Consider the following 16,117-nt stretch of genomic DNA (forward strand, 5'->3'; position numbering starts at 1 on the left):
AGAGTCATATTCAACTGGGATTATACAACTGAAGGCAGAAAGTCCACACATCATGAGATAAGAAGCAGCCCTCTGCTAAAAGATGATGCAGTACGTTAGGAGTCTGGCACACAGATACACACACAGTAATGAGTAAGTTGATGCTGTGTTTAACCTGCACGGCTCAGAGGAGAGACTGCTGGTCAACGCACCATTTTAGTGCAATCAAGGTATGCACACTTTACATCACTGCTGATGATTCGCCAAAGCACACCCTCGCTTTTTAGATTGGTGTGGAACTGTGTTCCTACCTTCAGACAGAGGGAAAGGTTTGTGGTTTTACTCGTTAATGTAATGTAAATACAGAATGAAAATCAATTTACAATGACTGAAATCCTGCTGATATAGCTAATCCGTTACACTGACTGCACTCTCTTTTTTTGGGGGTCAAAGTTGTGTTATTGTTGCACTGTAATCTTGTTGGCAAAATCTGAGATCCCAGCGGACAAAAAGCAATGCGTTTATAAGCAATAGTACTTCAAATCAAAGCGGCTTCCAGTGTATGGCGGCATGCTAGAAAGTCGTTTTTTTTCTCTCCTCCACTGAACTTCAGTAAAATTCTGTTATATACCTAATTTGTAACCACAAAAAATACAGTAATATCATTTTTAAAAGATTCCGATGTTGTCTGCAGACCCTGCGATCTAAAATATTAGACTTCGGCTTGACTAAGGGCAGCGGGGAAGCTAAAGCTGACGTGATGCCGGGTGAGGCTGCTGAAAAAGTCGAAGAAGAAGGAATAAAAACGATTCTCAAAGCTATCAAAGATCTGAAGGCTGACTTTTCAAACAGATTTGAACATGCAACCAAAAATCTGTCAAGTAGGACTAAACGTTTTCATTGGTCGCACTAGTGAGCCTGAAATTTCGCAGGTCTGATAACAATAAAAAGAACAACGCCATCTGTGATCGATTAACTAGTGGACAATCTCCCCTCGCTGTACAAATATTAGCATATAGGCCTATATATTACCCCCCCCCCAAAAAAGGCAACGCTTAAAATGTATTATTGGGTGCAACTAAATTATGTGCCACCAATGTAAAAGGTTAGTCTGGAGCCATGGGTTAGCCTCCAGGCTAAGGTCCGGTTCCTTGAGGATAAGAGAAGTTTCCAATTAGCATCAGTCTAGGCTGTGGGTGATTTATCTTCTCTGTAGTTAATGACTTATTATTTCTTTTATATATATATATATATATATATATATATATATATATATATATATATATATATATATATATATATATATAGATATATATTTTGGAGTAGCATAAAGGGAATTACAAAACTAAATCTCATCATAAAATGATCAATAAATCTATGTTGTGTCTTGTAGGAATACGCACTACCATTGGGCATTTCTACTTCTTTGTGATGGTTTGCTCACCTATTCAATTTTGTTATTTAGGTTTCTATTTTGTTATCAGTGGAAGGAGAATTTCAGCGAAGAGGTTAAGCAGTACAGCCTGACTACTCCTCACTCTGTGTGAGGTTTTCAGCATCGCTGGAGGAACCAGCAGGGGAGGGGTGTGCTCAATTCTGGAGCTACGGGGTTTGTATGGTTCGTTTATTGAGAATTGCCGTTTATTTCTACTCTTTTTTCTTCTTCTTCTTTCATTCTTTTTGTGTTTTCTTGGGTACATTATTGCCTACTGCGGCAAGAAATTGTAAAATCCCCGTTAATCTTGTCCTTTGTGTTTCCTGTTTTATTTTGAAAGACTAACCTCTCCTGTCATTTCAGTTTCCCCTGCCCCTAATCACCACACCTGCGCCCTATTACCTGCCCCTGGGTCCTCCTTCAGCAAACCCCTTATATACCTTCCTGTGGTCCCTGCTCTTTGCCAGATTGTCTTTGTTCTACCTCGTGTGTTCATCGCTCTCCAGCATTACTAGTGTTTGTATCTTCGTTTTTTGGCCTTTGCCTTGTTTCTTGGATTATTGGCTGCTCCCTGTCTGATTGGTTTGCTTGCCTTGGACAGTATTCCCGTGTATGACGGCCTGGCTCTTCAGTAAAGACTGCCTTTTTAAACTTTATTCTGTGTCCTGTGCTTTTCTCTGCTTCTGAGTCTCTGCTCTACCAGAATCGTTACAGAAATTCACATTTATAATTATCTATGACTGGTGAATTGGAGATTAAGTTTACTTCTTGGAACTACAGAGAGTTGCAAAAAATAAAGGTAAAGCAGGTGATGGGGAGGTTAAAGTATTAATTCCCAAATCATTTTTCCTCAAGAAACCAACCTTTCGTTAGATGAAGACATCAGGAATAGGAGGAGGTGGCAAGGTATTGTCGGCAAGGGTCACGACGCTCATTCATAAATTTATTCCCTTAAATATTCTAAAGGTAATTGCTGATAAGGCAGGTTGATATGTAATAATTCAAGGCACACTTTTGACAGAATTTCTTAATTTGGCTAACATCTATGAGCCCAATAATGATGACCCCGAATTCTTCAGCAATTCTTTTTCAATCTGGCATCCATCAAAACAGCCACAGAGATTTCAATTGTACGTTAGACCCCAGTAAAGAGAGATCATCGCAAATAGATAAGACCCATAATAAAAGCAGAGAAATTATACATCAATTTATCAAGACGTTAAAGTACATTATTACTCAATTCTAAATATCTCTGGAAGGCTGCATGCTAGAGACTTTGCTTTGTTTTTGTTTTTTTTGCCCAGAAGCTTACCGTTCCAATGAGGGCTCCGGTGCAATCGTAATTATTTCAGAAGTTTAGTAATGCAGCCTTAAACTCCAGTGTCTTTTCAGAGACTTTGTAAAGTAAATCCATAATGATAAATCCTACAATTAATAACTTTGTAATCCATTTTTCGTGCTGAAATGCTTGTTCTTGTTGTTAGCGACCCACTAGCGATGCCCTGATGGCTCACGTTGAGTCTGTTGGCCAATTAGAGGCTGTGTTTTCTGACTGGCTACTTGTGGCTACTCAGATCCCAGTTGCAGTCACGACAATTTCTTATTCTTTACCAGCTTAGAGGTGCATTACCGCCACCAACTGGACTGGGATGGTACAAAAAGGCCACGTAAGCACACAGCAGAGCCATGTGAAGCTATGCTGTGCACGCAGAAATACACAGAGATGCACAGTAGCTGTTTTGAGAAATTATTTTTTCACACAGAGGTTTATTTCTGCTTTTCTAAACTTTATGAACTTTTTCTTGAAAGTAAGGATGATTTTGAGACTGGAGCAGAATGTTTTTTCACAGATGAGCTGTCTAACCAAGAAGGACCTAATCCAGCTGAAGAGAAAGTGACCTATATTTAGTTTTAGTAGGGCTATATGTAAAATGAAAATTATGTACATAGTTTAAAAAAAAACTTATTTCTACATTTGGTGGTCATTTGTTCATCCAGTTCAATTAAATTTTATTTATATAGCGCCAATTCATAACAGAAGTTATCTAATTGCGCTTTTCCTATAGAGCAGGTCTAGATCTTTATAATATCGTAATCTTTATAATATATGATATTCATTTGTTTTTTGTTTGTCATGGCACGGCACAACTAACTTTTTGGATAAAAACAGATGGAAAACATGTGGAAAAAATGTAAATAGTGTGTTTCGTAGAATGTTTATTTCTTTTCCCCTGGATTGCCAAGACTTGGGAGAACACTTTTCAAACGCCAAACATCATTATTGTTCATTATTGTTCTCTGTGTGATTTGAACAAAAATGTATTTTCTTACATGCTGAAATGAATTGAACTCAATAGCTCTAGTGAAAGGCAGGAAAATCTACCAAAAATTATACAAAATTGTTGGTTCTAATAAGTTTACACAGTTTGTGCTAAATTGCCCAAAACATTCAAAGACATTGGTATGTTCCTTTACAGAACACGTTATTCCAAAGTCTTCATTTGCAGTGGCATGCTGGGCGACTACTGCCCAAGGCTCTGCCAGGAAGAGTGGTGGGTATGCATGCAATCTTCACACTCACTGTACTGTATGAATGTATATAATGTATATGTGTGTGTATGTGTGTGGCATAAAAAGCTGAGGAAGGAAGGAACAAGAGGAAATGTAACTGGCAGTTCATGTAAACTATATGGGTATATAACATGAATAAATGGTTGTTAAAGCCGATGTGTGTAAAAAAGAATATATATGAGAAAGAGAAGGATATTACGGATGATATCTGTTATCACCACGTTAAAGGTCATGCAGAACTTTGTGTGAGCGCGCAAGTGTTTACTGTCTCTTCGGAGCTCATCTCAGATGGGGTGCTGTGTGCTTGAGAGCCCAGCAGAAAAGGGCGTCACGCAAGTGACCAACAGCATGGAGTCAAATCTGTCTCACACACAAACATACTGCACACACACATATACAAACCACAGTTTCACATGCACACTCAAGGTGACAACAGGCAGCCACGCTTGCACATTATCATTCCCTCCCTTACTCTATCTGTTACACACACACACACACACACACACACACACACACTGAGCTGGCCTGAAGTCAGTCTTGGATGAGTCTTGTTATGCAGTCTCTGCTCACAAGCTCAAGATTAATTGGGCTGAAATTCACATAGCTTTTTAGGGGCTCTGATGCAACTTTCAATAAAATCACACACACACACACACACACACTTTCTCTCTTCCTTCCTCTGTTCTCCTTTTCTTTACTGCTGCTGTGAGGAAAGCACAGAGGAAGATCGAAACTCTTGGGTACGGAGAAAACCTGTCAAAGGATGTACACACAGGGTTACGAGCTTGTGTGTATATGAGTGTGGGTATGCATGCACGAGTGTGTGTGGGTGTATGCGCGAGGTGTATGATGTATTCCTTGCCAATGGTTTGGCCACTAGCTTCCGCATCTTACTGTCTGTGCTCTTGTCTCCAGACTACTCACAGGGGTTACATTGTTCTAACGTTTCTAGTATAAACACAGTCGGCTACTGGGCTAACACACACACACACACACCCTTCCATCTGTGCCACATGTCAGTTATGCTGGTAACCACGGAAAAGTTGATCCTTTTAGGCCAGCAGCTCAATCGAATAAACACTATTGTATATACTGTGGTCTATATAAACACAGGAGAGGCCGAACAATACAAGCTGAAAGGAATGCACACACACCACACACACACACACACATTGGCCAATGGTTGTCTGTAAAACACTTAAAGGAAGAGTTCAACATTTAAGGAAATAAGCATTTGTTTTCTTTTTGAGAGTGAGATGAGAAAGAACGGGAGCTGGTTACGGGATGTGGTTAGCCTAGCTTAGCAGGGGCAAACAGCTAACCTGGCTCTGTTCAAAGTGAAAAAATAAGCCTACCAACCCTCTAAAGTTGTCTTAATTACACAATGTTATCTTGTTTGTATAATCTTTACATGAACAGAGATATAAAAACAATAGTTTGTGATTTAGGGGAAGTTATGTGTTGAAGCTATTTCTTGACAAACAGCAACTTATCCATCCGCCCAGAAGGCTACTCTTGTGCAGTGTCTCTGGCTATAGTGTGGGTTGCCAGTACGTTCAGTCAGCAATATGATCCCAATGGAAACACTACAACTATTGGATTTTCTCATGGGTGTGAATCTCTTCAACGTTGGTGAACTTTGACCCACAAATTCATGGTGTTGACCAATAGAAAACCATCTCAACAGTGCTGACCTTTGACGGAACGGAGCGCCAGAATGTTCAAAACAGAGGAAGCTATTGTAGCTTATTAGCTGTGCTGCACCATCCAGTTTTATTTCTCTGTCAAAGTATAAACTTCTCCGCAAAAGAGACATGGTTAACAGACAGTTATGATGGTGCTAGCTTGTTCAGGGTGGCTACCATGTAAGCGGTTAGCTCGCCAGCAACAGTAGTTCACCAACTCCCCCTGCGAGTAGTTACTACGTCACCAAGCTTCTAGAACCGCACATTTTGTGAAAACAGTTTGCGCAGTTACTGCAGCTAGCTGTTGTTCGCAAAGAAGTACCAGCATTTAACTTTTCAGCATTTAATTGACGTTTTTATATTTCTGTTTGGATAAATAAACTAGATACAACAAAGTCAGCTTTAGAGTTGTTGGTAAGGTAGTGTTTGCATTGGACAGAGCCAGGTTAGCTGTTTCCCCCTGCCTCCAATCTTTATGCTAAGCTAGGCTAACAACGTCCTGATTTCAGCTCGCTTACCCACAGACATGATCAACATCAATCTTCTTATCTCACTCTTGGAAAGAAAGCAAGGCGTATTTCGCAAAATGTTGAACTATTCCTTTAAGTTAGAGACAAAAAGGTATATGACAGAGACACAATGAAAAATATTTTCAATTGGTATGAGAACAGAAAATGAGTAAGAATGACACAATAAGGAACAAAATGTCTGAGGGAGTAGGAGAGTGAGCAGATAGGAAAGGAAGTGAGTGAACAAATGTGAACATTTAGATTGCTACCGAGTATGTCTGGCATTACAGTGATAAAACTGGTATCTATTGGTTTTGCTTTAATTACTCCCAGCCATCTGTCTCCAGTTTTACCTCAGCTGATCCCATCGAGCTTGGCAGTGCAGGTTTGTTTCTTGTTGTGCCATTACAACAAAACTGAACTGAGCTGAGCCAAATTGAGCGAGTGGGCAGTGGTGTTTTCATCCGTCTTTCAAGCTAAATTTAAGCAAACTTTTGAAATGCTGCAAACAATACACACCATTTAATCAAGTGTATTTACATCAGCTAGATTGAAGAGAATGAAAAAAGCTTCCTGAATGTCACAAACAAACACACCCAACAGGGATTTGATTATGGAATTGATTAGCATTGAGGAAATGAGTTTTTGTTCTTTGGAGTCAGCTGATATTATTCATATTTCATACAGTGCAAAGACAAAAAGAGTACCAACTACAGCTAAGCAGCCACCACAGAGATTTATTCAATGGAATCATATTTATTTGATAACTTTTATTACCAAAAACTTTTTCTGCCTCAAGCTGGCATTAAAACTTTTCATTACATCATAGTTTGCATATAAATATTAGGATGCAAATCCAGATAATGTATAAAGCCACACACTGATTAAAAGTTACAGTTTAGGCTTTAAACAAATGTGTGATTGGATATGGATCCAAACTGAACTAACCAGATATTGACCCGACTGTTGGTTATACATACTTACATGACATAAACACCTAATCAGTGACATAATGGTCATAGGATTAGGTCCCAGTAAAAAACAGCACAGAAATGAATGTCTTCTAGACAGAGTGGACAGCTGAACTCTAAATTTAGACTTGCAATCTGCTGTTGTCAGCCATGCTGCATACAGAGCTGCAGAGTTGTAACTGACAAGATAACCGGAAAATATAAATAAAGTTATTAATAGTTAATATTAGTTACAAGGTTAGAAATTGGTATGTAGTTTTAGTCTAGAGATGGTTAAAAGTGTGCATGGCATGGTTCAGATCCATAAGGTCCATTACAATGCAGTATGGCAGCCAGAGGGCATGTTATGTCACCCAATAACCGTGTGTTGAACCCCTGTAGGCTAACATCTACTACACACACACAAACACTGTAACCCAGTGGCCTGATGCCCTGCCATTGAACCAGGAAGAGAACCTTTACCTGAACCTTTAATCCCATCAGTGTTTAAGTCTGGGCAGGCAGGGAGAGGTGAGGTGAGCCAAGGCTGCTGTATTTATCTCAGTCATGTTGGCTTGAACTTTCCTTACTTATTAACCCCTTAATATACAGTTTCCCCCTTTTATTTTCCCTTAAAGTAATAGTTCAACATTTTGGGAAACATGCTTATTCGCGTTGATGCCAAGAGTTAGATGAGAAGATCAATACCACTCTCATATGTGCCAACAAAGTATAAAGCTACAGCCAGCAGCTGATTAGCTTAGCTTAGCATAAAGACTGGAAACAGGGAAACAGCTAGTCCGGCACCACATACAATGTGTTAATTAGAGACTTTAGAGGTGTTGGTAGGCAATATTGAGCTGGACAGGCAGATTGGCTGTTTCCCCCTGTTTCCAGTCTTTATGCTAGCTAAAGCTAAACTAACCATCTACTGGCTATAGCTTTATATTCAGTGTACAGATTTGAGAGTGGTATTGATTTTCTCAATTAGCTTTCCGCAAGAAAGGGAATTAGCAAATTCTCCAAAATGTTGAACTATTTCTTAAAGTGGCTATACGATTAGAAAAATCATCCTGTTCCATCTGTCTGATAATATCATATATATTCAGTTTTAGCTTGTTTCCAACTCATCACTGAAGCTACATGATGTTTATACTGAGTGAAATATTCAGACCCCAGACTCTTTTTTTGTGGCTGCATCATTCCATCAAATGGAAATTTTGTGGATGTTTTGTGCATTTACATACATTCCATAAAAAAACGAATGACATATTTGGCATCTTCACCAGAATTCAAAATTAAGTCCTCTGGGTTAGATCAATGTTTGACTGTATGAGTGTGTAATGACTGACCCACATCCTGCTCATAAAGAGATTTAAGAAGTTAAAACCTTTTAACACTTTCACTGAGCCAACGGTGTGTCTACAATATGTTTTGTTTTTGTCAGCATGATATGATATTGACCATGCTGACCTTTACATGTTAAGCATCACCACCATGGTATGCACCTGGATGGCATGTTTGCATCGCAAATGGTGCGTGTATGTATGTTTACCTATTCCTGTGGTGTGTGTGAACATGTGAGAAAAAAGACATAGCATATACAGTGCACCTGCATTGCAAAGTACATTCTCATCTCTCTATCGATTAGAGCAGATATATAAATATATAATGGTATAAAAGTTAACATGGCACACGCACTTGCATGTACACACTAACATGGAAAGATAGCAACAGGAAGGAAAAAGAAAAAGGAAGAAGGGATGAAAGAAAGGGGTGATACAGGAGCCACAGAGGAAAGGAAAAGGAAGAAAGCAAGGAAGGAAGGGAGTGTGAGCGAGCGAGAAAGAGCTAAACTGGGAACAATGAATAGAGAGAGAGGGAGATGGAGAGAAAAAAAAGAGAGAGGTGTCAAAGAAAAAGGAAAAAATAAGTGAGCCCAGATGAGCCATACATAGCAACGGAGGCACCAGCCAACTCCCAATCGTCTCTCTGTTTGTGCCCCCCCGATTTTTTTTCTTCCTCTCTCTCTCTCTCTCTCTTACACACGTTCTCCTTTTTTCTCTCTCCCTCTCCGTGGTTATCAGAGGTCTTGCTCAATAGAATACATTTCCCTGGTTGCTAGGCAATCACATAAAGCGGAGAGAACGTGCAAAGTGTTATAAATAATGTATTTGCATTATCTAATCAGCTGACAACCACCCCCATCCACACAGAGATAAGAGGAGAGAGAGATAGACAGAAAGAGAGAGAGAGAGATGGGGGGCATTTGATAATTGGAACGCAATTAATTCAATGAGCACAAGTCCTCGTCCTTGAGAGTATACATGCATATGTGAAGCAGTGTATGAATATGCTTCTGTTGGAGAGGAGGAAAAGTAAAGCGTGTGTGTTAAAGGTGTGTGTGTGTGTGGCTGACTCAGAGCAGGCACGGCTACAGAACAGGAGGGATGAGATGTGGAGGATGTTGGGAGTGGGTCAGATTCATTTCATACCATTGCTGGAAGCAAGGCTGGGCCATGTCTCAGTATCAGCTACCCATCAGAACACACACACATGCCCCACATGCCACACATGCACACATGTCAACCAAACACTTACCATAATGAGGTTAACAGCACAGACAGACAAATGTGTAAAAGCTGACATGGCTGATACCCTGATAGATGAACAAAGATGCTTAGACTTAGCCTGTGGACTGTAACAACCAAGACATTAAACTAGAAATCCGTAGCTAACCATTGGCACACACACACACACACACACACACACACACACACAAACAGCATACCATAGTCCTATACTGGTTTCCCTCACTACCACACCCTCATCCATCCAAAAATACTCTGAAACCAGCAGCTGACCAGGCCTGTGAGTCACTGTCTGATCACTGCATTTCTCGTTCTCTCTCTCTCTCTCTCTCTCTCTCTCTCTCTCTCTCTCTCTCTCTCTCTCTCTCTCTCTCTCTCACACACACACACACACACACACACACACTCAAAAGCCATGTGGACACGGTTGATGCTAATATGTAGAGGTGGAGTGGGGAAAGTGGTGTGCGGTGAAAAAGAGAAGATGGTGGTGGTGTGTTATTATGAACCACACCGCAGGCTGAGCTTCTGTATGGCTTACAGTTATGGGTTTCCCTTACTCACATTTCCCTTTCCTCATCTACTGTGGCCCCTGTGGGGAAAATTATAACTTTGCTCTCCTCTGGTTGGCCTAGGTGAAGCTATGAAATGCTGTACTAAACCTCAAAAAAGTCATTTTGTTTTATTTCTTGTTCTGCTCTTAAAAGACAAAATGTAACTGTTGATGTCAGTCAAAATGCTCTAAAATATACAAGAAATTTGGTTGTCAAGGGCCAGAAAAATACCTACAGTACTACAAGAATTAAACTAGAACCAGCAGGAGATTAGCTTACCTTAGCATAAAGACTGGAATCAGGGGAAAACAGCTAGTTTGGCCCTCTCCAAAGTAAAAAAAATCAAGTGACACTTCAAATGCTCACTAATTAACATGTTGCATGTTGTTTGTTTAATGAGTGACTTCTCCATTGGTTGCCAGGCATTGCTTAAAGTCTTTATGCTATGCTAAGCTAATCTTAATGCAAACATGAGTGGTATCGATCTTTTCATCTAACTCTCAGCAAGTGAGCTAATAAGTATATTTCCCCAAAAGTCAAACTGTTCCTTTAAGAGGAAATTAGATTTTTAAGTGGAAAATCAACAGTTGTAGAGATTAAAAAGCATAAAAATAGTGTTCAGTTTGGCAGGACCAGACTCCACAGTGGAACATTGGTGGCATGCTAGGGACTCGGGTTTCAATAATGCTTTCTCATATGAGTGTACAAGAATATATAAATAAAAGTAGCACTTACTGTATGCTGTTGTGGTTTCATGGACAGGCAGCTACCAATACCAACTAATGTAGCTAAATGTCTCTGTCTTTAAAAAAAAGTAAAACTAAATGTTATTGTAAAATCATGAAAAAATTGTGGGAAATATGACATTGTAATCAAATGCTAAAATAATTGCACTGAAAGCTGTGTTGGGACTCCACAGATGAATTCATTCATTTAGGTGATTGTTAACTGAACTTTTGTTAGGAGACTGCATTCTCTTTTGTCCCATTCTCTCTCTTTCTCCTGGAATCCTTCACAGCCGTGGCTGTCTCCCTCTCAGTGTGGCCTGCTCACCGGCAGACACCCACCTGAACTCTCTCCTCCTGTCTTCGCAGTGTAATCTGCTCGGAGCATAAACACGCCACAGAACCGAAGTCTTTGATCTTACAGCAGCGGCATGAGAGCCTGCTAGATCTCTGCAACAAAGTTTTGCGCAAACGGCTGCCACACACAAAGCCTGCCAGCTAACTTCACATGCTAACAGGAGCACAAAGCAAGTTAACGCCAAGCTGTTAATTCTGTAAGGACAACCACAGGCGGAGCGACCAGCTTCCTCTGATCTCTACAAGAGGACACTGCACAGCAAAAGATGACTGAGTGACTGCCAGCTAACAGCAGCACCAAAGCCACCTCTCTTTCCCTCCCATGGAGGGTAACGTAACAAGTGGGCATAGCATAGAGTAACAGTGTATATAGCTAAGCAAAGGACTGTTAACTTTTGTACATGTGACGTTACTGATGTGTTTTCATTGAGGTTTTATTGTTGTGATTTTCTCCATGGTTAGCGTGAGGTTATTATTGTAACCATAGTTCTCAGCCACTGCTAAATTGATGTTAGTTTGTTATACTCCACACAGAGTCTTTGCATGCTAACTAACTCCTTTTAACTTGGCACCGTTATCCTAAACAGACCACACACATACACCTCTAATTTGACTTGAACACAACCACACACACGGTGGAGAGTAACTTTAAAGCTCCCGCTGCACATGTTCCTTTGTTTCTGACGACATGGGTTCATGCCTGTGCACGCGAGACATACAGAGGCAGAACAAAGAAACATACACACATTCCTTTTGGCACGCACCCAGACCTGCGCACGTGCACACACACACTCCCTTTGTTCTGTAGTTTAGTGTTTAGAGTTAGACTTCACGTTGTGAAGTTTTTTCTTTGTTTATCTTTTAAATAAATGCTTGTGTATAATTATGCTGGCTTCTTTAATGTTTCACAAGAGTGAGTTATTTTCTAACCTCTTCTATGTTGAACTCCAAATCCTTCAACCTACTAGCTATTGGTGATAATTTTGGTTATAGTTATTAATTTAATCATTAATCTGAGTTACAAATTGGTAGTTTAGTTTATTTTATGAGACTCAATCAACTAATTCATTTCTCTTCTTTAAGAAGAGTGGTGCCCCCGAGGACTTTATACATTAAAGTTATTTATGATTATCTTTGATAATTCTGATAGCCATAATTAATTGATTGCACCTACACAAGTGGGTGCCCCCATTTAACCATTGTGAATCCCAACAGCTGTCCAATAAAGGCAAAATGCCAAAATAATAATTTGAATAAAATGTCATTTTTTTAAAGCTCTAGAGGCTTCACATTGGTGATACTGTCTCATAATGATACTATGTGTCCATAAAAAATAATCCACAAAGAAATTCAGAAGAATTTCATTGTGAAGCCAGTACATTTTCTTTTATTGGTAGCCGTAATAACTTCAACAAAGCTGAAAAAGATCTTAAGGACATTCAAGGAAAGTACAGTATGTACTGCAGAATAATAGCTCAAGTGTAAGAATATCAACCAAGAATATCATCAGAATTCCCCTTAAGGCAGAGCAGAATAAATGGGCCACTGGCACACAAAGTGTCCACAGCAGATACAGTATAAAAATAAATGGATGAAGCCAGAGCCACAGAGTAGCAGCAACTGTAGGTTGTATTCTGGCAGGCTGATGCAAGCCAGAAATATGGGCAGAGCTGTGTCCCACACACTGTCCCACTTAGGCTCCATCATAATGCAAGGATGCAACTTTTTACCACACTGCTCCATTCGATTGTCTAATATATAATCCACAACATATAGTATTCTATATAGCAGTGTTTTTGTTTTGGGTCTATTAGTGATTACTACATCATGCTCTTTAATCCAAGTACACACATACAGTATACTCAAAAAAAAATGCACAAATAGTCCACATGTGTGCCAAATCACAGAGGAAGGCACAAACACAATCATGCCTAAACACATGCACATGCGCACACACACTTTCAGACTGAAAACACATCTGCCCTGTAAGAGACCCAGAGTAGGACACTGCCAGCTGGCTTTGCTTCAACTTTTCACCCCCTGGGATTGGTTGTCCCACAGGCCAAATATGGAAGCGACGCGTACCTCTGTCTACCCCAATGGGACTGCACTTCTACACACACACACACACACACACACAGTTAGACACAGACACTAAAGTGCACAGTAGGAGCAAAAGCATTACCCTTATGTGGTCACAAGGTGGCCAGTACTTGAATCAAGGAGATATCAACCAGCACATCTATGGTCACTATGGAGACCACAGACATTGTGTGTGTAAATGTGTGTGTGAGCATGTGTCGGGTGGTGTGAGTCTTGGTTTGAGGAATATCCCTCTCTGGTCTCTTCTCCATGACAACAGAGAAAGTTCAAAGGTCAGAGCAGCTATGGTTACTCCGGTGGATCATCTGGAAGACAGACTGGGAAAGAGACTGAGCGAGAGAGTGGGTGGAAGTGGGCGAGAGAGGATCTTTATAGTGCGGAAGTGAGAGAGAGAGGATCTGCTCAGATAAAAGAAATGTGGGGGAGTGGTCAGGAGAGAGAAAGGGAGTCTTTAAGCAGTATTTGTCATTTGTGGGTTATGGACTAAAGTTTGTTTGTTTCTATTCCCCCAGCAACAAATGAACACATCTCAGAATATGACAGAGCTATAGTGTTATAATTAGGAATATAATGGCCACAATCCTGACAGTGACAAAGTACAGCACTGCACACCGGGGAAAAAGGGTAATAATTATGAGCTTCCATCGCTACTGTCAACTTGCGAGCTAATATTGGCAGCTAATGCTAATAGAAAGCTAGCCTAATAACTTCTGCTCAATTACACAAGAAAAACGCAAATTTTATCAGCTAACATTTATGTTTCTTCTCAGAAAGGAACTATACTTATTATTACATACAGTATAGATGAGTATATGAGGCTGACATACTCTACAGCCTTTTGAAAAAACAGAAGGGATTTGTTCAGTTCCATAAGAGTAATGATTAGGAGGAGCTGCTATTGCTACTTCCAGGTATTAAGCTAGCCTCATAGCCTCATTATTTCTATTGAATTACACAACATAAAAAAGGAGGGATCTTTTCAGCTTTACCAGCACACCTGATTCAGCCTAATGAGGTATTGATTACATATTGATTAAACATGACACGATACGTGAATGCTGTGATGAAGAATCACAGATATTCCACCTGATATTGATCATTGAATCCTTTCAAAGCAAAGACAGTGTTATCTTTATGATTTATTCATAAACCTGTTTAGTTTGTATTATTCAGTTTAACATTTAGGTAGGTATTTTAGTATTTTCACTACTTGTCTTTCTCAGCAAATTAACATGCCATAACTTTATCAGGACATTATATTAACATTAACTGAAGTCCTTCAGTTTTACTTAACTGAAGGACTGCATGGTTAGTGCGTGTGTGTGTGTTTGTGTTTCTAATGTGTACTGTATGTCTCCAAATATACATTGTGTCCAGTCTGAAACCCATCAGAACGTAAACTTCTGTAAAGTAAAGTTTTGTGTCTCAGCACATATATGCAGTGTACACAGAATATCAGAAAGAGCTGGCACTATAAATACACTGTATGAGTGTATTGCAAGCCAGTTGGCTAAAAACTCGTAGTTTCCTGTGCGTGCTGTCACACAAGATCTATATATGCCAAGTTACAGCATCTTAACAGGTTAAAATCTGGCATCTTTAAACGCTGAAAGTGTTTTTAAACATTCATTTTCAATGTCTTACTGCATTCAAAACTGGGAGCAACTGCTTTTCTCGTGATTTCAGTAAAGACTAGTGCGGTAGGACCATTTCTTTTTTCTTTTATTGTATTTTTATGGCAATGTATTACTGCCTTTCACATAACAGTGGAATGTCACTGTTGTTGTTGATGTAAATGTTTCTTAAGACGGCAGATTTTAACTTGTTGAAATGCAATAACTTGGCATGTAAAGACAAAGATCTTGCTGTGTGTGTGTGCAGGTTACAGAGAACTGACAGAATTCAGTTTTGTATCAATTCTAATTGAATTTAGTGGATTTAAGAAACACATTTAAATATGTGTGCATTCCTTGAGTTTACTTGAGTTTAGTGGACTCAAGTAAAGCTTTGGATGTGTGTGCAGTTGTATGCTAGGGTGCATACACTCATGTATTCACATGTTCAGCCTGCATCTTACATCAGCGGTAATTTAATAGACTCAAGTAAAGCAGTTAAAATGTATTAGTGTATCCATGCATGTTGTGTGTGTGTGTGTGTGTGTCTGTATGTGCATACTGGCCACTGAGCAGAATGTTGCATTCATTCTAATTTAATTAAGCAGCCTTTCACTGTCTCTCACCATGTGCACAAGTATGCGCTCTCCAGTGGGATGGATGGCCAGGGCCTCGTCATACAGGCCTTTGGCTTCGTCCAGCTGGCCCCGGAGCTCGGCCAGGCGGCCCCGCTGCAGCAGCACCGAGTGCGAGTTGGGGAAGAGCGAGCTGGCCTCGGCGATGCAGAACTGGGCCTCCTTTAGCCGACCGTCTGCCATGAACAACTCCCCTGAAGGAGGAGATGAAGAAAGAGCGGGAAGAAAGAATGTTGAGGTGAGAGGGAAGAGAGGATGGGAGGTAGGGAGTTAAATTGGAGTAAAAGGTGGTAAAAGAGAGGAAATAAAGGGGAGATACAGGAGGGAGAAAAGAAGGGAGAGTGATGCAGGGAGGATGGAGCAAAGGGAGCAAGAATGGTAAGGGGTGTAGGAGGACAGAGAGCAAGGGA

General features: G+C 40.1%; 1 protein-coding gene across 2 annotated transcripts in view; it reads right to left on the reverse strand.

The window, feature by feature from the left end:
* Positions 1–16,117, reverse strand: part of ttc7a (tetratricopeptide repeat domain 7A) — a 53,980-nt gene that overhangs the window by 2,799 nt on the left and 35,064 nt on the right. The window contains exon 20 of one of the 2 annotated variants that reach the window (XM_044215498.1): positions 15,699–15,901. The exons of the other annotated variant lie outside the window; for it this stretch is intronic. Within the exon in view, the coding sequence (XP_044071433.1) occupies positions 15,699–15,901 (203 nt within the window). The remainder of the gene's footprint in view (positions 1–15,698; positions 15,902–16,117) is intronic. 2 annotated transcript variants of the gene reach the window in all.

Source organism: Siniperca chuatsi, linkage group LG11, assembly GCF_020085105.1.
Source record: "Siniperca chuatsi isolate FFG_IHB_CAS linkage group LG11, ASM2008510v1, whole genome shotgun sequence".
NCBI classification, from domain to species: domain Eukaryota; kingdom Metazoa; phylum Chordata; class Actinopteri; order Centrarchiformes; family Sinipercidae; genus Siniperca; species Siniperca chuatsi.